This window comes from Urocampus carinirostris, chromosome 1 (genome assembly GCF_059441175.1).
Source record: "Urocampus carinirostris isolate Australia breed hairy pipefish chromosome 1, RoL_Ucar_1.0, whole genome shotgun sequence".
NCBI classification, from domain to species: Eukaryota; Metazoa; Chordata; class Actinopteri; order Syngnathiformes; family Syngnathidae; genus Urocampus; species Urocampus carinirostris.
The window spans coordinates 54035142-54063064 of record NC_142349.1 but is presented as its reverse complement, the minus strand read 5'-3'; the positions used below and the strand labels follow the sequence as shown (position 1 = coordinate 54063064).

The 27923-nt window shown below is 39.4% G+C and overlaps 1 protein-coding gene across 5 annotated transcripts in view; it reads right to left on the bottom strand.

The window, feature by feature from the left end:
- The window catches only part of LOC148376250 (disco-interacting protein 2 homolog C-like), a 62571-nt gene extending 36395 nt beyond the window's left edge, over positions 1–26176 (bottom strand). For 3 of the 5 annotated variants that reach the window (XM_088345295.1, XM_088345278.1, XM_088345304.1), the window contains exons 1-8: positions 25955–26176; positions 12656–12727; positions 12294–12395; positions 12092–12229; positions 4801–5079; positions 4202–4354; positions 1918–2037; positions 1651–1848 (exon numbers count right to left, since the gene is read on the bottom strand). In XM_088345295.1, the coding sequence (XP_088201421.1) occupies positions 1651–1848; positions 1918–2037; positions 4202–4354; positions 4801–5079; positions 12092–12229; positions 12294–12395; positions 12656–12727; positions 25955–26036 (1144 nt within the window). In that variant the 5' untranslated portion in view covers positions 26037–26176. The remainder of the gene's footprint in view (positions 1–1650; positions 1849–1917; positions 2038–4201; positions 4355–4800; positions 5080–12091; positions 12230–12293; positions 12396–12655; positions 12728–25954) is intronic. The other 2 variants (XM_088345286.1, XM_088345312.1) reach the window with 1 other exon arrangement.
- Between the last annotated feature and the right edge of the window lie 1747 nt (positions 26177–27923).

Genomic DNA, 27923 nt, shown 5'->3' with positions numbered 1-27923 from the left:
GTAAAAAAAAGAGCAAATTTATTTTGAAAACATGAAAAGGCAAATAAATAAAAAGAGAATTAAAAAAACAAAATACACGGGAGATTTTGAAAAACATTAAAAAGAAAAAAAGGTAAATTTAAGAAAAAGTAATAGACAATCATAATGAAATAAACACCGAACTTAAGTATTTTAGTCTATCAGAGAAATATAGTTAGTAATAAATTAAAATTAATTATATGAATGTAATAAATAAAATCGAAACCAAATAAAATATTTGAAAAAATATTTTGAAATATTTGAAAAAGCAAAACAAGAAATATATAAATAAACAAATAATAAAGACAAAATAATGGGACGAGAACTCAAAGCAGAAAAGTAAAGACAAATTTATTTATTTATTTTTTTGCTTTCGCAGCATGCGCTATTCACTAGTTGCTTTAAGGCACAGGTGTCAAACAGGCGGCCCGCGGGCCAGATCAGACCCGCTAAGGGATTGAATCCGGCCCGCGAGACAACACTCAGAGAAGCGCCAGAGAAAAACAAGCTGCAGGTTGAAATATGTCAACTTGATGTTGCCAAAGCCAGGTGCCTCTCACAGAGACACTGTACTTGTATTTCTTTCTCTCTCTCTCTCTTTCTTTTCCACCCCTTTTCTCCCACTCTGTCTCTGTCTCTTTCACTTTCTGTGTCTCTCTTTTTCTCTTCCTTTATTGCTCTTTGTCTCTTTCTCTCTCTGTGTCTTTTAACCTCTTTTGCTCTAACTTCCTTTTTTCCTTTTCTGTCTTTTCTCTTTCTCTCTTCATACCCTTTGCGCTTTCTTTTCTCTTTTCTCTCCTTCTGTCTTCTACTTCTCTTTGGATTTCTTTCTTCCTCTCCCTTTCTTTTCCCCCTCTCTCACGACTTTTTATCTTTTGCTCATGGTCTCTCCCTCTCTCTCTTTTTCTTTCTTTGTCCCGCCCCATCTCCTTTTCCCTCCCTATTGCTCTTATTTCTTTATCTCCTTTTCTTTCTCTTTAATCTACTAGTCCGGCCTCTGACAGAATGTTTGTTCTATCGTGTGGCCCCCGAGTTAAAATGAGTTTGACACCCCTGCTTTAAGGCATCTTTACCTGGTTAACTTAACTGCTGCGGGAGTATTCAGTCTGGGTGTAATGCATATTTGCAGCTAATGTCACTGCACAGCTACTAGCATTAGCGGTTAATATCTAAGCCACTAGCATTAGCAGTTAGCACTATTCACTAGTTGTGTAAATAAATCTAAACCAAACTAATGCGGCAGTCACGGGAGTTACGAGTCTGGGTGTAATGTATCTTTGCTAGCACTAACAGCTAGCCAAAATTATAAGCAAACAAAAAATAAAAAAGTGATGGGACGAGAACATAAAGCATGAAATGAAAACAAATCGTTGTCACATAAGAGATGAAAAAAAACCTCAAGTTTTTTTCATTTTTTGCTTATATACTAATGAACATTCTCATCTCATTAGCTGTACCGCTTATCCTTATTTAGGTCGCGGGGGGGCTGGAGCCAAATGAACATTCTATGAAGGCAAAAAAAGGATAAATACAGAAAAATTACTGTACGATTTTTCATAATGAACAAAACAATTGTGACTTATCACGAAGGGGGCGGGGGAAAGGGGCGTGACGGGTGTGGGCGTGACCTACCATAAGTAAGCTGGCACAGAGGCTTCCCATTGGTGTCAAGGGCCGTTAGGCAGGGGGCCTTGGGGGCCACGGTGCCCCAGCGCTGAAGGGCTGCCTCCAGAGAGGCGGGGCCACCGTTGGGCACACGTAGATCCTCCCCCTGGGCGGGAACCGTCTCCGCCCCCTGGGCTTTGGGCACGTCCGGGTTCGGCTGCTGCGCTGTGGGAATTCATTGATATTAATTATTGATATTATTTTTGATATTAATCTTGTTTTTTGTTTTTTTACCTTCTAGCATTTCTTCAAAATCGTCAACGAAAAACTCTGGCAGCGGTTGTCTTTTGGGCCTCTTGAGCGTGTTGACGAGCTGCTGGATCTTAGCCGAGACTCTGCTGCTGACTGGAACACCTGATGACCAACATGCCCATTGTTTACCATATATTCCACACTGTAACGCCTACCAGATTCAAAAAATAGTCTTCTGTCATGCATTATTCACATATAAGGTGCAACTAGATTATAAGGCGCATAGAATTAAATCACTGTAAGGGCTAGGATTAACACAAAAAAACAAAAAAAGTGCCATTTTAGCACATTGATTGATCAGTCAGAATAGATCACAATCACATATACCGGTAATTGCATACCTGTCAACCTGTACTGTTTTGCCATACAAAGTACATTTTTTATGCTTTTTAAGACAAGTACGTCGTACAAGGAAATCTGTACGGAAAAACGCAATTTTGTCAACCGCATGCGCCTGCTGCCTGGGGATTTCCCATCATGTATCATTCAGACAAAAAAGATGTAGTGTACGATTATTTTGTACGGGAAAACACGACCGTTTGTACGGGCACGGAGCCCTGGAGGTTGACAGGTATGCAACTGCCTAAATTTGAATGTGACAGGACTAGACCTCTAGAAATGAGAATGACACTTGAAAATGAATTAGATCGTATCTCATCATCGCACAGTACCAAATTGTTGATGTTATTATTGGCCGGTGGAGCACACAAGATTCAGAACAGAATGACAATAAGGGCATCGTGGAAAGTAATTTGGTTGTTCGGAACTGTATGAAGGGAACAGCACTGGGGAAAGTTATTCAGTTGTCCCAAAAATATAAATAAACACTAGCTACACGTAACCATAATGTTTGTCACTTACAATGCTTATTTTGAGCTAAGAAAAGTGAAATTACATTCTCTCTCTTCTAGTATTGAGACGAAAAATAGTGTTGTGATAATCTAAGACCTAATGCCTTTTCTTGGGTCGTCTGTATCCTTAGTGGTCAAGTGCAGTGTTTTTCCAACTAATGGGTCGCAAACCCGTTTTCAGTGCTTTGGAAAAATAATGCTAAGAAGAAGTAAAAAAACAGAGGGTCATTTACACTCCTTAACAGTAGATGGCGTTAATGCTCTGCTCAATTTTTTTCTTACTGTCAATCGGTGTTTTTAGGGGGACCACGTTTCATTTCATTGTGATTTTTGAGGGTTTTATTTCATTTTGTCGCCTATAATAATAGGTCCCAAGAAAGTTAGTGATAAGGGAAGAAAAAATGAAAAACAGTTACAACAACAATCAAGTCCAAGAAGGAAACGATTACAAAATATGAAAATGGCGTACGAGTGTCTGCTATTGAAGAGCTGCTGGAAAGGACAGTAATTTTTTTTTTATTTTATTGGCATAATAAATCGTTACTATCTGCATAGTTGAATAATTATCAATGTTTAGATACGCGCTTTATTAGTATTTTGAAATTCTTTTAGCAGTTGCCTATTTTAAAGCAGTTTTAGGGGGTTGCTTATATGCTATGTCGGCTTATATATGAGTATATATGATTAATAAAGTGGTTTTGGTGTTGCTGGTCATTTTGTTTTGTTCTTCTTTAAAAAAGTGTGATTGTATTCTACTATCTCTGCTATAAACTGGACAATCCTTTCATATTATCTGCTTATTGGTTTGGGTCGCAGCTTACTAAGGGCGTGTCCTGAAGTCAGACCAGTTGAGAACCAGTGGTCTAGTGGATGGGAACCAGCACACTCCACGCTGCGACCTGGGTTCAAGTCCCGTCGCATTCAAAGTTATGCAATTGGGAACAACCATGTTATGTCCCTAAGCGGCTTGGTGGTTAAGACTCGGTGCTAACCATTGCAATCCAGTTTGATCCCCGATGCCATTATTTCTATCCAATTGTGGTCAGCTATCAAATTTATCGACTTATCAATAATTGAATCAACATGGTAATGCATTTCCAATTTTGTCCACATATAAGGCGCACTGGTTTATAAGGCACACATTCAAATTTCTGGCTAATTTGAGGTTTTGGGGTGTGCCTTGCAGTCGGGAAAATATGGTACTGTACATGGAGAAAAAGACCGTAATGGCACCACCACTCCAGCAGGTGGCAGCTGGGCCATCCTCATCAAAAGGCAATATAGCAAATACATCAAAAGTGCGCTCAAATTTTCCCGAATGCTGACAGAAAGGAAGGAGGGTGTCCAAACTACGGTCTTGAGACCATCAATGACCTATCGGATATTTTCCAAAATCAAAGATACCGCAGGCTCACCGTCTCCGGTGTCCATGAGCTCAGCGTTGCCGTACTTGGGCGCCGCCTTGTGCCCACTGCCGTCACTGCAGTGCTTTTTTTGTGGCTGAACCTTGTCATCTGTGGCAACGTTATTGGTGTAACTCGTCACATCTGGAGGGCTGGAATGGGTCTCTAAAAGGGGTGAGCGAAAAGTACGTTAAGACAAACTCTTTGCAAAACCTGAGAATTTGTAAACTGCAATAGCCAAACCCCCATCCCTAACACCCTAACCCAATTTTTTTTAATTAACATTGGTATTTTTCATGTATTTTTGTCGAAAATTTAAATCAATGTTTTTTGTTTTTCCTGGCTGGATGAAAGTTTTCTTTTGGATCACTAGGAGACGCTAATAGTTATACATTTCCCTTTTAATATTTCTATTTCGATATTTGTTTTCAAGCCAAAGTTTTCATTTCAGTGCATCCCTAATAAATCTACTTATAGGTATCTACTAGTGCTAATTTGGATTTTTCACCACCATTAAAAAGCAGAGGCTCCAATAATAAGCCTTTTGGAACCCCTCAAGACTTTAAGTTTTGCTTGTCGAAAACAGAACTACATTCTTGGGTTTTTGCTACCGGTTTGGTGTTGCTGCTGAAGACGTAGGTGGCGCCGGTGAGCCGAGACGTGGACGTGCTGAGCTAGCACCTTGGCCAGGCGCCCGCGGGCTAATGCCCCCCCGCCGCTTGACGAGGACGAACTGGACGAATCGCTGGTGGGGGCGGAGCCGACGAGGCCCGTCCAGCGCTCGCTAACACCGATTTTGGAGTTAGCCGACGTTAGCGCGTTTCTGCTAGAATCATCTTCTTCTGCTCCTTCCTCGTTAGGCTCCTCCTCCTCAGAGCCCGAAGATGTATCTGTGAGCCATGGAGACATTCTTTTAGATCAGGGGTCTCAAACACAATTTACCTGGGGGGCGGGAAAGCTGGGGTCTGGCTCAACAGCCACAAGATTTAGCAGCTTGTGCCATTCATTACTTGTGTAAACACATCTTAATCAGACTGTCTCAAATGTCACAGGAGTTGACAGCATGAGTCTAATGCATTTTTGCTAGCATTTGCAGCTTATGTCGCTAAACAACTATTAACACTAGCGGCTAGCATCTCAGCCAAAGGTTGGGAAGCTATCGTTATTCACTAGCATAAATGCATCTTGACCAGGTAAATTCAACTGTCGCAGGAGTTGCCGGTCTGGTTTGCATGTTTTTTTAGCATTTAAAGATGGCAAATGCAGCAAACATCAGAACCGCTGGCATTAGCAGCTTTTCATTATTTGCATGAAGGCATCTTAACTCTGCAAACTCAACTGCCGCAGGAGTTGCCGGTCTGAGTTTAATGCATGTTTGCTAGCATTTGCAGCAAGTGTTGCTATACAGCTGCTAGCATTAGCGTCAAGCATGACAGCCGCTGGCATTAGATAGATAGATAGATAGATACTTTATTCATCCCCGAAGGGAAATTCACATTTCCAGCAGCATCCCTGAGCTGAGAACAGTACAATAATAAAGCCAAAAGAATACAATATACAAATACCCAGTGTGACGTGCAAATGCCCACTGTAGCGTGTTATATAGAGTAACTAAATAGTGCTACACAGAATACATATTGCAGTAAGATTCGGTAATATCCAATGTAGGTGGTGTGGTTTAATGTGGGCCTTTACTCTGCCGGGTGGAGTTAAAGATAGCACGATTAAGTAGTTGGATAATTGTATCTTAACCAGGATAACCCAAACGTCCTGTGTTGCCAGACTGGGTTTAATGCATATTTGCTAGCTTTTGCAGCTAGCATAGCTATACAGCTTTCAGCATTAGCGGCTAGCAGAGAAGCCATTATGATCAGCAGCTAGTGCTAGTCGCTAGTTGCGTATATACATCTTTACCAGGCGGGCTTAACTGTTGGCAACATTTTGACTATCTAAAATGTAATTAGATGTTTATAAAGATATGAATTCTAGGGGGAAAAAATTATAATTGTGACTAGCTTAAAATTAGAGCGCTGCAGCGCTATTCAGTCAAATAAATCAGATGCAGCTGTTTTTTTAGTTGAACATATAAGTAATTTTTTTATAAACACCTCAGAAAAAATAAAATGTTTTTATGTCCAATATTTCTAAAAATAAAATCCTTTTTTAGAAATGTTTTTTATTGTTGTCTTTAAAATGTAAGGAAAAATAAGTCATTTCATTGAATGATTTGCTGTTGTTATTCATTCAGAAAAAATAGCTATATATGTCAACTATTTTTAAATAAAAATATACATCTTTGTTATTTTATTTGATAACATAAGGTGATATTTAAAAACAATCATGAATCTATTACATTTTGTTTTAAAATAAAATCTGCCTGTTTTTCATGTGTAAGAAACAACGAATGAAAGATTGAAGAAAAATATCCACAAATTTAATCTCATATTTTAAGAGACAACATTTAATTGCAATAAAAAAATTCAATTTATTAGCAAATTATATATATGTAACCGCGGTGTACGTGTCCCACCAAAGATCCACATTCACGCTGGACTGGATGATGAGGTTTTTATTATTACAGTTTCTGCAAATGGATGAGTCACAACATTAGCTTTTTCTGCTGGGTCTGATCTCTTTGATCTCTTTGTAGTACTCTGGTTAAACTGACAAAACCCCGCCTCCTGGTCACATGTTAGAAGCCAAAACCAAACCCCACCCCATACCAGCAGATGGCACTGTTGGACTCAGCATTGCAGGACATTTACCAAAAACTATACACATATTTTAGCAGGAATTTCAATAAAATAAAAGTTATTATTACACCCGTTACATACACCCCCCTGAAATTCTGCTAAATATGGGAGTGCTACACTAAACAGAAAAAAAATCACATGCCAAAAAGGCAAATACTGATGAAAAAGAGGACACGAAAACTGGTACAGTATTACAAGGAACAAACTGAAGTGCATGTCAGTTCTAAAACTCTCCCAAAAAGGAGTGTGAAAAGAAAGGAGGCGATGAAACTCCTAACTAAGCACAGACTCAAAGATGCCTGTTACATCTCTGAAATATCAAACATTGTTCCTGTAGTTGTAAGTGCTCACATAGGCACAATTCTTGTTTCTTACTCAAGCTTTGTTACTCAAACTGAAAGTGCATCTCTACTGAACTTAAACTAGGAACTAGCAGATATTGCGGACAGAGGATTGTCACCTACCAACTGGTCATTCATCTGACAAATTAGACGACTAGGAGGCCTGATGGACTGGCGGACCCTAAGACCATAACGGTCAGGTTGAGCACAATTAACCTGAGCTTGAAGGTCTGGGACGGTCAAGTCTAAACAGTCAGTATCAGGGGAGTCTGCGTCCGGATGGTCAGTGTTCAATGGGGTCTCATCTGGGAGACCCATACCCAAAGAGATCATGTTTTCAGAGCACTGTGATGGGCTTTCCGTATTGTCACTTGAAGTATGGTCAACATCTTGTTCGGGGATGTGCTGACTTCCTCGACTGGATGTATCAACACTGCAAGAGTCGGACTGGGCATCAGATCTGCTGTCTAGTGAGTTATCCTCTACCTCTGGATGAACTTGCTCTTCACCTGCCTGTATCACCCAGTTTACTGTACGGACATCACTGTCTTCAACCGCGTCAGGTAAATCAGGGCATACATCACTTCCATGCATAGCAGCGTCAGACTCTGAGTGTTCAGATTCGCTGGCCAGATCATCCTCACAGGGCAAGAAGCTAACAGAGAGCAGCAAATTCCTGTGAACTACCTTCTCTTTGCCCGTCAGACAATCCTTGACTCTGTAGACATTGAGATCAGGCTTGACTGATATGACTTCATACGGGGTTGACTCCCACTTATCTGCAACTTTGCGTTTCCCCGGGACACCTCTGTTGGCGATCAACACCCGGTCTCCCACGACGAGAGGTGATCCTTTGGCCCTACGGTTGTACAGCTTGGCATGACGAGTCTGTTCTCTGAGAGTATTCCTCTGTACAATTTGAGCAGCTTCATGTAGATCTTTCTTCAGATGGCGTACAAAGTCAGAGTAGCTGACAACAGCATCATTGGTATTAGCATGTTGAAACATGACATCGACAGGGAGACGAGGGATCCTACCAAACACTAGGTAAAACGGTGCAAACCCTGTTGTCTCATGCTCTGTGCAGTTATAGCAGAATGTGAGCTGCTGCAGCATTTGTGGCCACTTTGCTTTGGGCTGAGGGGGAAGGGTTCTGATCATATCTCCCAATGTTCGGTTGAATCGTTCTGCGATGCCATTTCCCATGGGGTGGTACGGAGTGGTATGGGATTTCTGCACCCCTGCCATCTCTAGAAGCTCTTTGATCAGTTTGCTCTCAAAATTAGCTCCCTGATCAGAGTGGATACGCCGTGGGAAACCATAGACAAGGAAGAAATCCTGCCACAGACGGCGAGCAACTTGTTTGGCGGTTTGATTTCTGCAAGGGAAGGCGTGCGCCATCTTGGAGAAATGATCAGTTACGACCAGGACATCTACAGACTTGTTCTCTTGCTCAGCAGTCCAAAAGTCTATACAGACCAACTCCATAGGCTCAGAGGTGACTATGTTCTTGAGTGGTGCACGGTTGTGTGGTTCCGGTGTTTTCCCTACTACACAGCGCTGACAGGATTTGACATAATTCACAACATCACGTTCCATGCCATTCCAGAAGAATCGTTGCCTCACCAGAGACAAAGTACGGTTCTGGCCTTGGTGACCTGCTGAGTCATGTAAACCTTGAAGGACTTTCTGTTTCAATGAATCAGGCACCACAAACTGGAAGATTTTCTTGGCCATGTGAGGATCTTTCCTTATTTTGTAGAGCATGCCATTCTGTATGGTGAGTCTGCTCCAATGCTTCAGTAGTTTCATCACACTAGTCGACTCGACAGCTCTCTCACGCCTGGTAGGTCTCTTGTGTCTATGCACAAAGTACATGGTTCTGCTTATTGTGTTGTCCTGTTCTTGTAAACCAACAAGCTGACTCTGTGGGAGTGCCGTTGACTGATCTCCCTTCTGCAGAAGATTGAAGTTAGCATCTGTTCCCATCACTTGACCCACACCACCAGTGGACTGAGCACTGAAGACAGCAGCAACTTCTTCTGATGTCACAGAACCATTGGAGCCTGATGGAATTGCCCTTTTTACTGACTCGTCTGATGTCCCAGCACTCTCGTCTACAACAGCGTGACAATTGTTGGATACTCTGAACACCTCTTGCACAGTACTGTTGTTCACCCTGTTGACTTGGTCCAAGAGCGAAGTATAGGGCTCGGTAACAAGGCGATGACCCACACATGACCGTACAAATGGCTCACGGCTCAGAGCGTCGGCTACGATGTTCTTTGGGCCGGGAATGTACTTCAGGTCAAAATTGTATGCAGCTAGCTTCGCTACCCACCGCTGTTCACACGCATCAAGTCTTGGTTTGGTCAAAATGTATGTCAGTGGGTTATTGTCGGTCCACGTGGTAAAGTGTCTTCCTTTCAACCAATGGCTGAATTTATCACATACCGCCCATTTCAAGGCAAGAAATTCGAGCCTGTGTGCAGGGTAGTTGAGCTGGGAGCGAGAGAGCGTCTTACTTGCAAAGGCGACTGGTCTGGCTACTTTTCCACCAGGTGGCAGCTGTGACAGGACTGCTCCAATCCCATCAAAGGATGCGTCGACAGCCAGAATAAACGGCGCATCAAAATCTGGGTGGGGCAAAGGTTTTTGTCTCGGCAATGAGAGAGAGCACTGTGTTCGACTTCTTTGCAAATGATACATGGCTTGTCAGTGAAACCATTAATTCTGTCTCCAGGTCGCCTGGTTGGAGCTCGCCTTCTCCCTTGAAACTGGTTTGAGGTAACACGTATCAGAACCTTCTCCAACATACTAATAACGTCCGTTAGAGAGACATACTGTGGGCTCGAAGTCTGAGGTGGCTCGTGCATGAGGGTTGGACCATGGTTCACCTCAGCTTTGTGTACGGCAATTTCCGCTCTATTCGCAGATTGTTGTAGGGAATCTGCTTTGTAGCTCTTCTCAGCGTGGTATTCATTCAGCACCTCTAGTACCTCACATGCTGACCACTTTTCGATGGTTTTTGATCTGTAAGTGAGTGCCAGTTCCTTGCATGGGCAGTTCCTAATAAACATGCGAGTGACCTCTATTTCAGGGTTGTCAAATGTTTTGCCCTGCTCACTCAAGCACTCAGAGGCAAGGTCAGCTGCTCTGTTTAGTCTCAGCCAGTAGTCATAGGGGTCCTCCTGGTGTTTGGGCAAAGTTGAATAAAAGTCAGCTAAAGGGACAGCAGAGTACTTGGTACAGCTAAAGTGTTTCCTGAGGAGACTATAAATCATGTCAGGGCGGGTATAGACGTCTATATTACTGTTTCTAATGCCAAACCTAACTACATCTTTAGCTTTTCCTCTCAAATGCATTTGGATTTCCTCTGCTTGCTCTTCAAGTCTCACATTACTCTTCTTAATAAATGTCTTCATTAGATCTTCCCACTCATGTAATTTTATTGAGTCTGAGCCATCCCCATTAAATGATGGTGGTTCTTTAACCTTTCTCTGTGTAACCACCTGAACCTGTGTTACATCTGACACATAACCTGGCTTACTCAATGTGTTTGCTACATCTTGTGTGGCAGCAGCGCTAGGAGCTACTGTATTGTGTGACTGTATACGTGAGAAAATGCTATCAGCCAATGTATGTCCTATCTCCTGAATAACATTTGTCATCTGATCAGCTACACCCTCAGAAATGTCACTCGTGCTCTGATTAAACATGTTTCAAATATGTAAATGAGTCAAAATCACAAAATAAATCAGGAGCCTGCGTAACACGTCACTGTATAGCAATTTTAAATACTGTGAGCTGATGGCATCATGAAACAATGTGGCAGGTAGGACAGTCCTCGGTTCGGAGAGTTTGATAGAAGTCACGGGTCACGGCACCAATGTAACCGCGGTGTACGTGTCCCACCAAAGATCCACATTCACGCTGGACTGGATGATGAGGTTTTTATTATTACAGTTTCTGCAAATGGATGAGTCACAACATTAGCTTTTTCTGCTGGGTCTGATCTCTTTGATCTCTTTGTAGTACTCTGGTTAAACTGACAAAACCCCGCCTCCTGGTCACATGTTAGAAGCCAAAACCAAACCCCACCCCATACCAGCAGATGGCACTGTTGGACTCAGCATTGCAGGACATTTACCAAAAACTATACACATATTTTAGCAGGAATTTCAATAAAATAAAAGTTATTATTACACCCGTTACATATATACATATATATAATGTAAAAATTTTAAATAAATAACTATTTTTGGAGGGATAAATCTGAATAAAAAACAAAAATTAATTCAAATTACCCTTTTTTTAATTACCTTATATTTTCTAATTTAGAGAAAAACAAAATAAATAGAATTATGTTAGCTTTTTTCAAATGATCTCAAACGAAAATAACCTAATAATTTCAAACATTTTTAAAATTAAAACGTATTTTTAAAATTGTATTTGATGTTGTTTTTCAAATGCATCATTGCCGAAAAGCCTTGCTACATGGTATATTATATAGAATAGAATAGGTCTTTATTTTCATTGACAACAATGTAGTGAACTTTGTTTGCAACGAGATTAGATATCGCACTCCAGGTTAAAACATGTCATAAAAACATTAAAGAAAGAAAAAAAGAGAAATGACAGTCAGAGTAAATAGGCAAAAAATATTCACAGCCTACTGCTTAGAGACTGGCCCAAGTTTTAAAAAGAATGCAATGAAAGAACAATGCATCGTAAAACCAGTGCAATGAAAATTAGCGCAGTAACATAAGTAGCAACAAAAATATACAACAGATTAATATATTATTGACCTATTCTTGTACCTGGCGGCGTGTAGGCGTCCACCATGTTGTGAGCCAATAAGGATCGGCGCTTGGACGGCATGGGGACGGCCATCTTCCTCTCCCGATGTTTGGCTAACGCCGCCTGCACCGCCTCGCTGTGGATGTCTAAAAACCCCAAATCTTTATTTAAGAAATTTGAATTTAATGCGAAAATATTTCCTCCACTCACCCGAGCGATAGCGCTCGTCTCGAGAGCCCGACAAGCGTCTCCGGTGGTGGCGTGATACCGAAGGGGGATGGACCGGCCCTCTCCTCTCTATACCTGAGGTTACTGCAATGCATATTTGGATTTATTCTAGGAAGTAATTTGTACAGTTAAAATGACGCTACTTGATAAGAATGAGGGATCCAGTTTTTTAGCCGAGGCATGTGTGACTTCTATCATGTTTAGAAGCGACATATAGATTTTCCTTTTTAAAGTATTGTTATTATTTTAATAGAAAATACATTTCAAATGTAATAGCATTGTTGATCCCACAAGCAGATTAAAGACTAATTTAACCGTTGTTTTCAGGGTAATCTAGCACTTACCTGGGCCTTGAGGTAAAAATGATCCAATCAGCTGCATGCGTTTCTTCTCATAACCTTTCTGCGTGATGTCACCTGACAGGACAGAAAGGTGAGGGGGAAACTTTAAAAATGATGGCAAAAAAAACCTGAGACAAAAAGGTAAAAATGTAGAAAAACAATATTCCCCAAAATAAGGGAAAAACTATTGTGAAGAATGGGACATTTTCTTACAAAAGAAGAAAATATTTTATAGCTAAAAAAGAGCAAAAAAATGAAGAAATGTGAAAAACAGAAAGTACAATATATTATAGCAAAAACCTTGGAGAAAAATATTCCCCAAAACATAAAAAAAAAGAAAAATTCTACATTTCTTTAAAAAAACAGAAAATTTGAAAATAGGAAAAAATATTGCAAAAAAAAACCTGAAAACAATTTGTGAAAATCTGAAGAAAAAAAATTCAAAACACTTGGGTTCAACATTGGTATAGACAAAAAAGTAAAAAAAGCAAAGTAAATCATTTTGAAAAAAAAGATATAAATAAGAAATACAATACAAAAAAAATACAAAAACTTAAAAATTTAACTACCGTTTTTTTTCAAATACTCCCAAAAAATATTTATTACAAAAAACAGACAAATAAAATCTGCAAAAGGAAAGAAATACAGAAATAACTGTATTCCCTAAAACTAGGAAAATGTTTAGAAAGAACAGACAAAAAATTACTGCAGGAAAACTAAAACAAAATTCAGAAAAAAGGACAAAGAAATCCTCAAAACTAGTAAAAAATGATTCAGAAAAAAATATTTACTACCAAAAAACTGAAAGAAAAATACCGCGATAAACAGACACAAACATTTCTGCAAAATAAAATAAGGCAAAAAACTAAATTAAGAAATATTTCCTTAAAACATGTTAGGAGGAACAGACGAAAGATGCAGCAACAAAAAAAAACCTGAATCTTAATAAAAAGAAATAAAAATTGCAAAACTAGGGAAAACAATTTGGAAGACCAATAAAATCAAAGTGAAAAAACTAAGAAAATTCCCCCAAAACTATTGTGAATCAATGGGGGAAAATATTTTGATAACATTCAGAAATATTAAGAAAAAAAGAAGAAAAAGGATATTGAAAAACTAAAAAAGGATAAATATTCAATAAAACGGAAATATACACAAAATATCTAAAATGAGTTCGGAAACAGAAGTATAGTATTTTCTTCCTTAATGAATTATGCTTCTGAAGAAATTGCCAACACTGAAAAAACAAAATAGATCCGTGTCAAAAAATATAATATTGTCTCACTTTGAAAAATACAACGATAAGTGTACATAAAGAAGGACAGAAATGAAAATTGGTTTTACTGCTTGACTGCCATAAACTCAACAAATGTCCAGTGGGGAGCGTTACCAAAAGAATGTCTCCCTAACTTCTCCTCCGCCCTTGCAAATGCCAAACGTCTTCATGACCATATAGAGTCGGCCTGACTGCAGGCAGCCATGGGAAAAGAAGGAAGGACAAAAAGACAAAACAAAAAAAAAACAGGAAAAAAAATGAAACGGGCCCGGCCAGCGTGGAAAAAAAAGAAGGATGAAAAACAGGAGGAGGAGGAAGGTTGTCGTTTTTCTTGTTTTGGTGCCTCCGGGAAACATGAGAAGGAAAAGCCCGGTGTTAACAACAATGCAAAAGAGGGGACGAGCACTAGTACTGATAACTTCCCAATAAAAAAAAAAAATACACATTTATATATTCGACTTCCGCAGAATCGTATGTGAGGGCAGGGCTACAAATTGTGGTTTTGCGCGTGTGCTCGCTGTTTGATTTTATTCAAGGGTGAAAATGGATAAAGTAAGAAAAGGACTGTTTCAACCACAGTCCAAATGCCAGACCAAACCCCCAAAAAGATTAAAAAAAAGAAAAGTTTATTCAAGCCGGGGGCGGCAGTAGCTCGTCTTGGGTTCAAGGGATGCCAGTTCGAATCCCGGCTCGTCCGTGTTACATGTCGAAGTGTCTTTGGGTAAGACACTGAACCCCTAATAAGCAGGTTAGTGTCCTAAATGGCTGCTATACAAGGCCACTATTGGGAAATGTGGAGCACATTGTAAAGCGCTTTGGGAAGTCATTAACGCTATATAAATGCAGATCATTTCATTTCATTTCCAAGAAAGTCACATACTTGCACGCGCAATACAAGCATCTTGATAGTCTATGCAATGATGATTTCAGCCAGAAGATGGCGTCAACAGGTATATTTTCAAATTACAGATACCTGAAAAAAAATCCTCAATACTAGTTAACGAATCTCTCAAAAAACAATTATTGCGAAAAAACATTATGGAATTATGAAAAACAGTTAAGACAATTACAAAAACAAATACAACTTTCAAAAAAACTGAAGAAAATATCCCCTAAAACTGAGAAAAATAATTGTTGCGTAAAACAGAAAACAAAATCCTCATAAAATCTGAAATTTATATAATATAATAAAATAAATTAAAAAAAAATGAAAAAAAAATTGAGAAAAACAAATCACAAAATATGCAAACAAATAATAAGAATAAGAATACCAATAAAATAAATTAAAAAAAAAAAAAAAAATCAAAAACTGGAAGAAAAAAAAATTGCAAAAAATGAAAATCCCATTAAAATAGGGCAAAAAATAGCACTTCTAAATAATCTGTTTTGAAATTAAAAATATAAATAAAAGACGTTGTTTAGGAGATCTTGGCATGTGGCTCTTTTTTTGAAAAGTGAATTTTCCATCATTATTATTGTGAAAAATGATGTCCCACTCTGCCTCACGACGATTAAGAAAAACAAAATCAAATGAAATAAAAGAGTATCATGCAATTGGTTAAAAAGTCTGAGCTGAAAAAATGAGTGCCCCACCCCCCATGTGAGTGCCCAACATGAGTCTCAACGTTTCTTTGTTTCTTCTCATTAATTTAGAAAGTCAAGCAAAAAACAGGAGTTCCTTTCAAAATAAAAGAAGAAATGACAGGAGCGGGTTTGACGTCGTTGACAAACTGAGTCAGCATTTTTGTCTTTGGGAACAGCGTCGATACCTTCAACCGTCACCTAAACCTTTTTTGTTATTCTCAACTGTCATTTAAAGCGACAACCGGTCAGACAGAACAGAACAAACAGAACATGAAAGCTCTTGCTGAAGACGCATTTACTTGCTGTTTTGACCACCTTACTCCCAACCATAACACACACCATTTATTAAAAAAAACTGAATTATCGACACTTGTTTTAATATATATCTGCAGTATGTCGCAAAAGTGAGTACACCCTTCACATTTCTGCAGATATTTCTTTTTTCATAGAACACTGAAGAAACATCGCTTAGACACAATAAAAAGAACCCTGTGTACAGCTTACATAGAATGAAAAATGTATTTTTCCCCCTCTAAAAACACAAAAGAGAGCCATCATTAACAAAACTCCTGGCAACAAAGTGAGTACACCCCAAAGACACTACCCCCCTATATGTCAGCCTGGAAGTACCTAGACCATACACTTAAGGAACTTTCACTTGAGGGTGTACTCACTTCTGTTGCAAAGGGGGTTTAGTTACTGATTGCTATATTTTGAGTTTTTTCATTGGTTGAAGAAGAAATTACACTGCTCTGAAAGCTTTACACAGACTACCTTTCATTGTGACAAAGCGATGTTTCTGCATGGGTGTGTGTGTGTGTGTATTTGCAGGAACCAATACAAATACAGATTTATTTGTAGGTTCAGCTTATGATCCCTTAACCGCCTGGTTTGTTTGGGCACCAATAAGGATGCAACTTATTTGATGGAAAAGAGGATGGAATTGGGGAGGAAAAAAGGAAGGAAGAGCTGAAGAAAGACTATAAGAAAACAAAAAAGGGGAAAGGAAGCAAGGGTGTAAGGAAAACAAAAAGGAAGGAATGAAGATAGGCCGGAAGGAAATAAGGTTGAAACAAAAGAGGGAAGAAGGTTACGAAGAAGAAAGGAAGCAAGAAAGAGAAAAGTAAGGAAAAAAGAAAGGAAACAATGAAAAATAAAACTATGGAAATTTGAAAAGGAAAAAAACAAGAGAAAGGAGAGAAAGAAGGAAGGAAGGAAGGAAGGAAGGAAGGAAGGAAGGAAGGAAGGAAGGAAGAAAAATTAATGGAGGAAGGAATGAAGATATGATGAACAGAGAAAAAATGTGAAGTAAAAAAACAGAAAAAAATAATTAATGGAAGAAAAAACAAAACAAAAAGAATGAAAGGAAAAAGGAATGAAGGAGGCAGTTATGATGTCATCAACATGAGCGTTTACCCTCTCTACCGCTTGTATTTCTCTTTGATTTATATCTCCCTCTCTGCCTTCCTCTCTCTCCCATGTATTAGTTTCTCTCCCTTGCTCTCCCGTATTTCTCTCTCTCGCTCTCTCTGTCTACTGTATTCCCTTCTCTCTCTCTTTGCCAATCTTTTATTTCTCTCTCTCTTTCTCCGTCCACTTGTATTTCTCTCTTCTATTTCTCTCTCTCTTTTGCTCCCTCCCTCCTGTATTTCTAACGCTTCCTTTCTCTCCTGTATTTCGCTCTCCCTCCCCCGCTATTTCTTTCTCCCCTCCTCTATTTTCTTTTCTTTATTAATTTATTTTCTGTCTCTCTATTCCTTTCTCTTCTTCTCTTGCTTTTCTCAGTTTCTTTCGATTGGAAAAAGAGAGAAAAAGCCTCTCTTCTTTTTTCTCTTTCTTTGCTTCGCTCTCTCTCTCTTCTCCTTTTACTATAACATTTCCTTCCTTCTTTTCTTTCTTTTGTGTTCCTTTCTTCTTTTTGTATGTTTTCTTTCTGTCTTTTATATTCCTTCCTTCTTTTCTTTTTATGACCTTTCCCTCCATTCTTTTCATGTTCATTCCTTCCATTTTTAATAAGGGATTTCTGATTTTTGTCAGTATATACTTTGAATTGAAATTGGGGATATCATTTATGTTTTGTTGCTTAGGCTCGAAGAGAGTTGCTTTTAGTATCAAGAGAGAGAGAGAGAGAGAAGATGCTGCTGCTGTGTTTTACCCATGCACAGAGTTGTTTGACCTTTGCACAGAAATCAAACTTAACCTCCATTATTGTCATTTTAAATACTTCATATTATTAAAGGGCGGCGGTTTCAATTTTATAAATGCATACTACGTTTTATTGCACCCTCTTGTTGCCAAGATAAGGAGCACATTTCGCACATTTTAGTTTGGCTGGACAGATAAAAGTGCCTGACGGGCAGCATTGTGGCCTGCGGGCCGTAGTTTGCCGACCGCTGCTCAAGAGCGCCAAATTCCTCTTCTTGGTGCGTACGGATCGCATTTTGAGGCGATGATGTCACCAAGGCGACACTTGACATTCTCGCCAGCTGTGCCTCTCAAAAGGGGGCGTGGCCTCGGCTGGAATAACTGACACACGCGCACACATACGCACGCACAGGAACACTTGATTTGTAAGTCGACGTTTGTAAATGTGTATGCTTGTTACATGACTTTCAAGTTTAATGGAATGTACAATGGCGACTGTGTGTTTGTTGCCATGGAGACGAAAACACACACACACACACAAATATAGGAGGAAAGCGTGTCATGTCATTTGCGTGTCCGGGAATAGGAAAACAGCAGAATTGAAAAGTCTGTGTTGTTTTGAGTTGGACTCTTGCAATCGAAAACTATAATAAATTTGAAATTGAAGGAGGTAAGGAAGGAAATGAGGAAGGAAGGAAACAAGCAAGGAAGGGAGAGGGAAAGAATGAAGGAAGAATCAAGGAAGGGGGATGAAAGAAAATGATAACACACAAAACCAGAAGAAAGGAGCAAAAAAGAAGGAAAAAAACAAAAACAAGAAAAGAAGCCACAAATGTAATGCAAACAGAATGGGGAAAAGGGTAGCATAAAAGTAAGCGTGGAAGGAAGGACAACAAGGAAGGATGCCACATGGGGGAATTAAAAGAGGATGGGGAAAAAGGAAAGTTGCAAAAAATCAAGAGGGGAAGGAAGAAAAACAAGGAATAGAAGGAATGGAGGAACAAGAGAAAAGGAGTAAGGAAGGAAGGAAATTAAAACAGAAAGATGCGAAGAAGGAAGAAAAGAAGCAAGCAAGGAAGACAGGAAGGAACAAACAAATGAACAGAGAAACAAAAGGACGAAGGAACGAAAAGAAATGATTAAAGAAGGAAGTAAATCAAAACAGAAGGACAGGAAGAAATGAAGCAAGCAAGAAAGGAAGGAAAACAGAAAAAGGAAGGAGAGAGAGAGAGAGAGAGAAACAAATGAATACACAAGTGGAATGAAGACAGGATGGCAGCAAAAAAGGAAACAAGAAAGGAGGGATGTAGGAGAAATTGATGAAAAACAGGAAACAACAAATGAAGGAAAAAGAGAGAAAAAGAAAGAAGGAGTTAAAACAAAATATGAAGAAAAAACAAAATGGGAGGAAGATAAGACCTGAAGGGGAAAGAAAACAAAAAACTGAAAACAAGGAATGAAGAAAAAACAGAAGCAATACAAAATAGAAGGAAGGAAGGAATGAAAAATAAGAAAAGAAAAAAAGGAAAAGAAAAAATAAACGGAAATTGAGAGAAAATGGAGAGAAAGAAAGGAAGGAAAGGGAGAAAGGAAAAGAAGAAATGTGTAACAACCAGAACGAAATCAGGACCCAATTGCGTAACGTTAACCTCAAGTTTTATTGAAAGAAAGAGGAAGGGCTGCACCCACGATTTGGTGTTCGTTGGACGCTGGAAGCAAGTTGCTTTCGCAAACTGATTGTATTCCAAATAGGGTTAGGGTTAGAACAGTTAGACGGAAAAACAGGTTGATAGCCGGGACAGGAGAGTAAAAAACATGGTCGGGGTCAGAAACGGGTCGTAATCCGGGACGGGAGAGCAGACGTGGACGGGATCAAAAACAGGTCGTAGCTGGAGACAAATGGGGAGATCAGGAACGGGCAGGTGGAAAAAAAAGGTGCAAAAACGGGACAGTCAAGGTCAAAAAGCTTGCCTTGTAACAACAGAGGTTCGCTGACGGACTGACAACCCGAGAGTGACAGGACTGCGCTTAAAAAAGGACAGGGAACCAATCAGGTAGCCCGCAGTGACTGGTGCCAAAAGAGTTGGCACAGATGATACTAGATAGATAGATAGAGATAGATTGATACTTTATTCATCCCCGAAGGGAAATTCACAATGAAATTCAAATTACTAATGAGTAATCATGACAAAATGAAGTAAACACAATAGAAAAACAAAAAAGAAGCAAAGAAGGAAAAAGTAAAAAGAGAAGGAAAACAATTTCAAATCCTCCAGACAATTATTTTCATGATTCCGAACCGACTCGCTCATGGGCCGCGTCTCATTTTGATTCGATTTTCGCCGAGACGAGACAAGACGGGCTCGTGACTTGCTTTTATGCGAGCGCCACTTGAGACTTCTTTTTATGAGGACGTGAAAAAGCGTGAAAATTTCGAAGCTGACATCAAAATGGTCCACAAAGGCCACATTGAAGGCAGGAGTCACATGGCCTGGTTGCCCCCGGCAACGCTCACTCCGCACTCATCATGAGTGCAAACAGCTCGTTAACATTATTATTATTTTCTTTTTATTTCATATTGAAAAATGTCAGGCCACAAAGTCAAGTGAATTCCCATTTGTCACCTTCACTCTTTTTCACTTTTCATTCTCCTCTTTCTTCATCCATCTTTCTACTTTTTCTTGATCTTTTCATTCTGTTCTTCCTTCTTCATCACTGTCTTATTTTGTTTACTCAATTTCTTGTTTTTCTGCTTCTCTACCGTCAATTTTTGTCTTTTCCTTTTCTTCTTTATCCTTCTCCCTATCTCCTTTCATTCCTTCCTTTTTGTTCTTCTTGGTCTTCTTAATCAGCTCTTTCTTGCTTTCTCCACTTATGCTGTTCTTCCTCCATCTCCTGTCGTATTTCATTTACTCCTTTCCTTGTCAACTTCCGTGTTCATATCCTTCTCCCCACTTCATTTTCCCTTCTTTCTTCACCTTTTTCTTCTTCTCATTTTGATCTTTCTTGGTTCATCTACTTCTGTTCATACTCCTTGTCTCCCATCCTATTTTATTTGGTTATTTTTCTTGTCTTATTTCTTCTTCAATGTTCTTTTCTTTCTCTCAACCTCATTGTCCTCCTTTTTTCTTCTTCTCAATCTGCTCTTTCGTGGTCTTACATCCTCATTTTACTTTCTTTCGTCTTCTTCTTGGTCTTCTCAATCTGTTCTTTTTTGGCTCTTCCTCATTTTTTTACCCATGTTCTTGTCCTCTTATGTCACCTTTATTGTTCTTCTCCTTCTTCCTGCATGATATTTCTTCCTTTCTCTCCTTCTTGCTTTGCCTTCTTACTTATTCGACTTCTGCTCTTCCTTTTGAGTCTCCTATTTTATTTTATTTATTCATTTGCTTGTCCTCTTCTGTCATCTTTCATGCTCTCCATCTACTTGCCTAATTTTCCTTCTTTTCTTTGCCTTCTTTTTAGTCTTCTCAATCTGTTTTTCTTGGATCTTCTATCTTTATTCTTCTTTTCTTCCTCCCTGCCCGATTTTTCTTCCTTTCTTCTTCTTCTTGATTTGCCTTCTTTCTTATTCAACTTCTACTCTTCCTCCTCAGTCTCCGATTTCGTTTTATTTACTCATTTTCTTATCCTCTTCAGTCATCTTAAATGCACTACTTGCCTCGTTTTCCTTTCTTTCTTCCTCTTGTTCTACACAATCTGCTCTTTCTTGGCTGTCCTACTTCTGCTCTTCTTCCTTCATCTACCATTCCTATTCCCTTGATTTCTTGTCCTCCTCCATTATCTTTGGTGTCCTTTTCCTTATCCCCCCTCTCCTTTTCCTCTGTTTTAGTTTTCTTCTTTCTTCATTTTTGTGTCGCCATCTGGCTTTTGTCTTTGTTATGATGTGTTTGCAATGTCGAGCAAGCAGCGCCCCAAAAAACTTTTGGTCCCGCCCCATTCTCGCCCCTTCTCCCTCCGGGAACAAATCTATTTTGAGTCCCGTATGAGAGACTCCCACAGAGCGACAAAGGGGTTTTCCCTTCTTGCAGATAATGAATACGATGTCAAAAATTTTATCATCATCATCATCAATGTGGTGGTCTTTGATTCCTGTTGGTTATTCTTTTGAAACCAATATCAGGTCGTTATTTTTCCACTGCCAATTGGATTCATAACAGGTTTTAGCTGCTTCATCGTTCATCACTCATTGGGGAATTAACAGATAGCTGAGCCCTGCATATGATGGATTCAGAGTCCCATCATTCCAGCATATTAGTTTTTTCCACTGTCTCCTTCTCTAGCCACTCTTTGTTGGCCACTTGGCTGCAGGCTATGGCTCGCTGCTACCCAGTATTGGTATGTCCAGCTGCTTCTGCATTGACCTTCAGTGTCACTCGCTTTTCACAACTACTCATGCAAGCAAACGTCACTTAGTTCCGTGATTCAGGAATCTTCTTTTTTTCCCCTCTGTCTCTGCCTCTAGTCACTTATGTTAAAAACTTGGCTGTTGGCTTTGGCTTGCCACTAGGCACTTTTGTTATTGTTAGTTACTCCTGTGAATAAAAGTTGTTCACTCGTGTCTTTTTTGGGGGGGACACTATTCCACTTTTTTTTCTAGCCAATCATGTTAGCCACTTGGTGTCAAGCAATTTTTCGCCTCAAGCTACTTTTGTTATTATTAGTGCTTCTGCTTTGTCCTTTAGTGTCACCTGCCTTCAAAAGCTGCTCAAGCAAGTGAACGTCCCTGAATTCCATGATCCATCTTCATGCAGCTACGACTGTTTTTTCCACTGTAACCTTCTCTAGCCACTCAACTGCTGGCTGTGACTTAGCACTAAAGTTATATTACGGTACTGCAGTTTTGTCCTTGAGTTTAACTCGCCTCCTACAGCTGCTCATAGAAGCAAATGTGTCCCTTGAGTCAGGCCTCTGCTGCATTTCTTTCAATTGTCTCCTTCTCGTGCCACTTCTTAGCCACTTGGCTGCAAGCTACAATCATTTTTTCCATAACACACGTGTCAACTCCAATCTAAGCCACAAGGACTTTTAGTGATCAATTATTACACACTGTCCCTTCAAAGAATGTCAATAGCGCAATAGTGCAGCGGATAAACAGAGTACTGAATTAATTTGCCAGCCTTATTGCCACCAAATGAAAAGAGCCACCTTCGGTCCACAATTTTCATTTCGAGCTTTGCCAATTGATAATCCTCCCTAAAATAAACCTAGGGCCAAATCCTCTCGTGGCTTCGCATGCCGGCTCATCCTGCTCCGATGACATCCGCAGGATTTTGTGAAGCTTCTGCATTTTGTGAGCGCGCATTTTTTGTGGTGTTATGTGGCGCTCGACACACGCACACACACAAACCCACAAAAAGTTTCTTTTTTTTCAATTATAGTCAAAACATTCCTTTGACATAGTTCATTTCCTAGCCCCTTAACCATGCCTAACACTTATCTTTAACCTTTACATTTAGCTGTAATCCTAGATTAAATCTTAAAGGGACACTGTGTGATATTTCATCACTAGGTGTCGCTTTATTGTGTAGTGCAACCGAAATCAAGTGCTGAAAAGCACAAGAAGGAATACAAACTGGGCAGCACGGCGGCGCAGTGCTTAGCGCATATGCGGCACAGTTCATGTCTTGGGAACCTCCTGCGTGGGTTCAAATCCAGCTCCAGACTTCCTGTGCGGACTTTGTATGTTCTCCCTGTGCTTGCGTGGGTTTCCTCCCACATTCCAAAAACATGCATTTCAGGTGAATTGGCCGGTCTAAATTGTCCCCAGGTGTGAATGAGCGAGTGAGTTGTCTGTCCCCGTGCGCCCTGCGATTGGCTGGCAACCAGTTCTGGGTGTCCCCTGCCCAATGCCCGATGATTGCTGGGACGGGCTCCAGCACCCCCGCGACCCTACCGAGGATAAGCGGTGTAGCTAATGGAGTACAAACTACTGAGACTCAAAGTGACCGAACACTACCATTTCTTTGGTCCAGCCTATCACAAGGTTTTTGGGGGTACCTGCAGCAGCACGATGGCTGACAACGATGTCAGCTCCCTCTAAGTGAGCCTCAAGTTACGTAAAATCAATGCAAATTTCCTGACCTGCCATCAATTAAAAGTAGTTTTTTTGTTTTTATTAAATGGTTTCTTCTCACCATTAAGAGAAGCTAGGTAAAGCAAAATGTCTCTTTAACTAAAAAACAAAACAAAAAACACATTTTACCAGTAAAAATATGTTCATCCCAAATTAAAACCACAAACATGAATTACCAAAGTCTACCAGTCCCCGCAACGGTGGTAAAATTCTTAAAAATGGCTGTAAGTTATTTGTTCTGTATCTTGTTTCTTTTATGTTTGGTTCATTTAGAGTTAGTGTCCTTTGTTGTCTCATTTTCATGTTGTGTTCAGTTACAGTTAATCAGTGTGCCTGCATTATATCTTATGATCTCGCCGTCATCACACTGCCATTATTGTTCCATCTATGTGTGGGAATGTTTCTTGCGTAACTTTTCATGTTTTGTTCAGTTAGAGCTGGTTGGTGTTATGGTTGTTGTAGCCACATGAGTATGTTCCCTGCATCTTCTTCCTTGTTTTTGTGTCTGGTCAGAATTAGTTTGTGTTCAAATATATTATGCTGTGTACCTCTTTCATGTTTTGTCCAGTTAGAGTAAGTCTTCCAACTATCCAGGGTTATCTTTTTTGGTTCAGTTAGAGCTATTGGGAATCGGAACATTATGCAGTTGTTCTATCTACATGTGAGTATGTTCCCTGGGTCCCTTTCTTTCTATTTGTGTTCAGTTAGAACGAGTAGTCATTCCAACATTTCCTGCATTTGTTTTTGTTCAATGAGAGTTAGTAAGAGCTCCGACACATCCATTGTGGTCTTTCTTTTATGATTGTGTTCAGTTAGTGTTCCAACATATGCTGCATGGTCAACCTAAGATATTTGGTTCAGTTTGACTTAATGTTCCAACATATCCTGTGTCACTTTTTGTTTAGTCAGAGGATGTTGGTATTCCAACACATTTTGCATTGTCTTTCTTGTTTTGTTTAGTTAGTTTGTATTCTGACACATCCCATGTACCTTCTTTCAAATTTTTGTTCAGTTTCAGCTAGCGTGTCTGTCTTTTTTACTTTCATGTCTTATTTATATACATTTAGTTAGTGTTTCAACATGATGGGTTTTATTCAATCAACACTTGGCCAGCAAACAGTGAACCATACCACATGTTCTGTATTGTCTTTCTATCAGGTTTTGGTTCAGCTATAGCTAGTGTGTCTGCATCTTGTCCCTTCCAGGTATGGTTTAGTTAGAGCCTGTTGGTATGCCAACATATTTTGTTGTTGTTTCGCATCTTGCTTTTCTTCAGCTAGTTGGTATTTCAACATATCCTGCATTGCCTCTCTTTCATGTTTAGTTCAGGTAAAGGTAGTTGGTGTCCCAAGAAATTCTCCATTGTCTCTTTCTTGCTTTTATTAAGTTAGTGTTCCAATATATCCTGCATTACATTGTTACACAGAATGACAATACAAGGAAATTATTATTATTATTATTATCTCTCACTTTTTGTTCGGTTAAACTACTGATGCAACATATCCTGTGTTGTCTTTAATTGGCGATTTTGTAGAGTTTAGTGCTCCAACATATACTTGACAGTATTGATTTCACATTTTTTGTTCAGTAATGGCTCGTAAGTGAGGCTGTGTCTTCCTTTCATGTTTTGTTCTGTTAGACCTAATAGTGTTTCAATCTGATGTAGCAGGGATGCATAGTTGAGTGGCTTCGATTATTTTTATTCTAAATATCCTCATGAATGTATTGTTCTGTTTCTGTACACTATCCAAAACCGGTTCATTTTCTGTCCATATATCATTTTCTAAAACTGCATATTGTCCTCCGCTTCTCTAGCAACACTAGAACCTGACACCTCCAGGTCCAACCCAGTAACACAGAACCACATGTGGAAGAATTTCGGTGACACGGACCAGCATGGAGAACCAATTACATGACGCAAAGTTTCATAAACTTTGATACGACCCAAAAGAACCAATCGCAAACTGAATGAAACCGATCTCCAGTTCAACCACAACCGAATGAGCTGTCATTTTATGAGGTTTTTAAACAATTCAGTCGAGTCCATTTGGAAATCCACTTCGACAGACCGAACTGCTTAAGACGGGAGTTCGGGTTCGGACAGGACGTGGTTCCAGTTACCCTGTCAGTGCCGTCACCGCCCTCAAAAGCACACTCCGAAACTTTTTCCCAAAAAATTTTGAATCCGGAGCCAACCCAGGTTGAAAACGGTTCCACTCACCCTCAGACAACTCCAACTCCAGTTCGGCCAGTTTGGCCCGAACCTCGACGGGGATCGGCAACAGCGGGTCACTGTCCGCCATGGTCGAGAAATTTTCTTTCTCGCTTTTAATCCTCCTCGTCAATTTTTCCCCAAAAAGATATAAAATGGAGAAGAACTAAGAAAACGGACGGAAAAGAACCGAATCGGAACAGTTCTTCGGGTGCAGATTTGTTTCTAGTATCGAACAGTCAAGTTTGTCTACATGTGAGCCATCTGTTTCCGGTATATTGTCTGTCAAAACAACACCGCACAACAGATACCCTCAATCACTTATGTTTTATTTTGAAATACAGCTTCCGACTTTTCCAAGTTTCTTTGTAAAATGGTTTTGTAAACAGCTTCAACTATGTTTTAGTGGCCAAGTTAAAAGTTGTGAAAAACAAAATAAGCCTTATTTTAATCAATAGAGGAACGAGAACTGTGTGTGATCATTGACAATACACCAGTTGTTTACTAATTAAGACTGTGTGTAGTCGAGGAATACTCAAATATAAAACCGTGTGCTTGTTCTCTGGCGTGATCTAGTGGCCAGCTAGGGGAAGGCAGCCACAACATTGCATCCGTATCAAGAGGGTCAAGGGGGCAAAGTGAACCTTCAAGAAAATGTAGAAAAATGAAGAACTGGAGAAAAGTGGCCCTTAGTTATGATTCTTTGATTCATTACTATCGCTAGGCACATTAAGTGAATGAAAAAAATGGAAGTTGCATTTATGGAATTTTTACAAAGTAAATGGTCAATATAAGTAAAGTGAGAAAGAAAATTGAAGTTGTGGAAACAAATTCTTAACAAAAAAAAAAACCCTTATATATATATATATATATATATATATATATATATATATATATATAAAATACAGCAGTTAATGTAAATTTAAAACGTAAAAATAATTTCAGAAAACATTTTTACATGTATGCAATGTTCACTGTATTATAGTCCATGGATGCAAAACAAAAAAAGGATGAAGAAAAGTGACGAAAATCCATCCATCCATTATCCGCACCGCTTATCTTTAGTAGGGCCGCGGGGATGCTGGAGCCCATCCACGCAGTCTTCGGGCAGTGGGCGGGGGACACAATGAACCGGTTACCAGCCAGTCGCAGGGCACAGAGACAGACAACTCACTTGCTCATCCACACCTAGGGACAATTTGGACCGGCCAATTAACCTGACATGCATGTTTTTGGAATGTGGGAGGAAACCGGAGTGCCCGGAGGAAAGTCACGCAAACAAGGGGAGACCATGCAAACTCCACACAGGAAGGTTCTATCTCATGACCTAAGAACTGTGCTCCACAAGCGCTAACCACTGCACAGCCATGCTGCCTCAGTGACAGAAATACATATTTAAAAACATACATACATGATTCATGGTAAATGTAAATGAAGTACTAACCAGTTCAGGGTGTTCCCTGCCCACTGCCCGAAGATATCTGGAATGGGCTCCAGCAACCCCACAACCCTACTGAGGATAAACGGTGCAGCTGATGGATGGATAATTAAAGTACATAGAACGTACTTTAAAACAAAAACATTTTTTACATTTATGGAATGTTTAAAATATAGTCTATGAATGCAAAAAAGATGATTAAATGAAAAAAATATATTATGTAAAAAAACACAAAAAAGTGACAGAAAAATGTCTATATTTAATAATCAATAGGTCCAAAATGATTCTTTTTTAAAAAGACCCCACAAAAAAGCGCTAGGTGACATAAAAAATACTTGAAATGTTAAAAAAAATTCTAAAAAAATATATTTTTGTAAAAGGCCAACAAAGACGAGTAGAGCTCTTTAAAAAAAACATTTTTCAAGTTTATCATCGTCTATGAATGCAAAAATAGATTTTCAATAAATGGAGCTAAGTGACGGTAAAATAATAAGAACATCCTAAAAATTACATTTTTATGGTAAAAAAAATATAACATGG